Source organism: Sinocyclocheilus grahami, unplaced genomic scaffold (genome assembly GCF_001515645.1).
Source record: "Sinocyclocheilus grahami isolate Dianchi unplaced genomic scaffold, SAMN03320097.WGS_v1.1 scaffold877.1, whole genome shotgun sequence".
Taxonomy (NCBI): domain Eukaryota; kingdom Metazoa; phylum Chordata; class Actinopteri; order Cypriniformes; family Cyprinidae; genus Sinocyclocheilus; species Sinocyclocheilus grahami.
In genome coordinates this window covers 463253-464449 of record NW_015506056.1, presented here as the reverse complement: position 1 = coordinate 464449, position 1197 = coordinate 463253, and the positions used below count along the sequence as shown (strand labels likewise).

At 43.2% G+C, this 1197-nt stretch overlaps 1 protein-coding gene across 1 annotated transcript in view; it reads left to right on the top strand.

The window, feature by feature from the left end:
• The first annotated feature begins 516 nt into the window (after window positions 1–516).
• The window catches only part of LOC107563515 (E3 ubiquitin-protein ligase TRIP12-like), a 2663-nt gene continuing 1982 nt past the window's right edge, over window positions 517–1197 (top strand). The window contains exons 1-3 of the mRNA XM_016248408.1: window positions 517–718; window positions 823–987; window positions 1078–1191. Coding sequence (XP_016103894.1) covers window positions 590–718; window positions 823–987; window positions 1078–1191 — 408 coding nt within the window. The 5' untranslated portion in view covers window positions 517–589. The remainder of the gene's footprint in view (window positions 719–822; window positions 988–1077; window positions 1192–1197) is intronic.

The following is a 1197-nucleotide window of genomic DNA, read 5'->3' as shown; positions in this document are numbered from 1 at the left end:
AAAAAATGAAATATTGATATGTGAAAACTACACAAGTTCTAGTAACAATCTGCTTGACACTCCAACATAGTAGATGGCAGTATTGCACCTTAATGCTGGTTGCCACCCATCATAAAACAGACAAAAATTAACTTTTTGTATGCTTTTGTGCAGTTATGGTTACAAACTCACTCTCTGCCTTCCTACACTCGTATTTAAAGTGTGATAAAAAGATGAATTTGAGTGACATTGTTTTTCCAAACTTCTATAGATATAGCAATAATATTATTGTGTAGTCTTTTGGCCATGTTCATCATGCAGTGAAAACATGACACCATGACACCTTCCTCTTCTGCTGGTAAAATAGTCATACGATAACTAATATCATCACTGCAACACACAAACACACGCAGCATTAGCTCCTGCTCTGGTTTTGGTTTGCACAGAACAGTGCAAGTTTTTTGGAATGAAGCTCAGTTTGTTTGCTTTTCCCAATCATTTAATACCTCCAGACACAACGAGAATATCATGTCATTGCATCTTGTTAATTGAGGTGTGTTTTTTTTGTCTCTAGTTGGACTTGCCTCTAGGTTTTCCATTCTATAAGTGGATGCTGAGGCACGAGTCCTCCGTCAGCTCTCATGACCTGGTCAACATTGATCCTGGTGTCGCCAAATCCATCCAGCACCTGGAGGACATCATCCGCCAGAAGAAGAGAATAGAGCAGGACCGATCACACGTGAGCACTGGCCGCTAACTACATGACACATGGAGACATGAAACATTCAAAACCAACCAACACCTGGACTGTTTTTTTGTATTGTAACTGTCTGTATTTGTCAGACACGGGAGACCCTACAGCAGGCCTTGGAGAGTCTCAACATGAACGGCTGCTCGGTGGAAGATCTGGGCCTGGACTTCACTCTGCCTGGATTCCCAAACATCGAGTTGAAGAAAGGGGGCAAAGACGTGCCAGTCACCATTCACAACCTGGAGGAATACCTCAGAGTAGGGAACTGAATAACCTGACACGTCATCATTTGTATAGCCTGAATAAACCGCTCTTACTTCACCGCCTCTTGTTTCGTCTGTCTGTAGTTGGTGGTCTACTGGACACTCAATGAGGGCGTCTCTCGGCAGTTTGAGTCGTTTAGGGAAGGATTTGAGTCTGTCTTCCCTCTGCATCACCTGCAGTACTTCTATCCTGAAGAGGTGAGC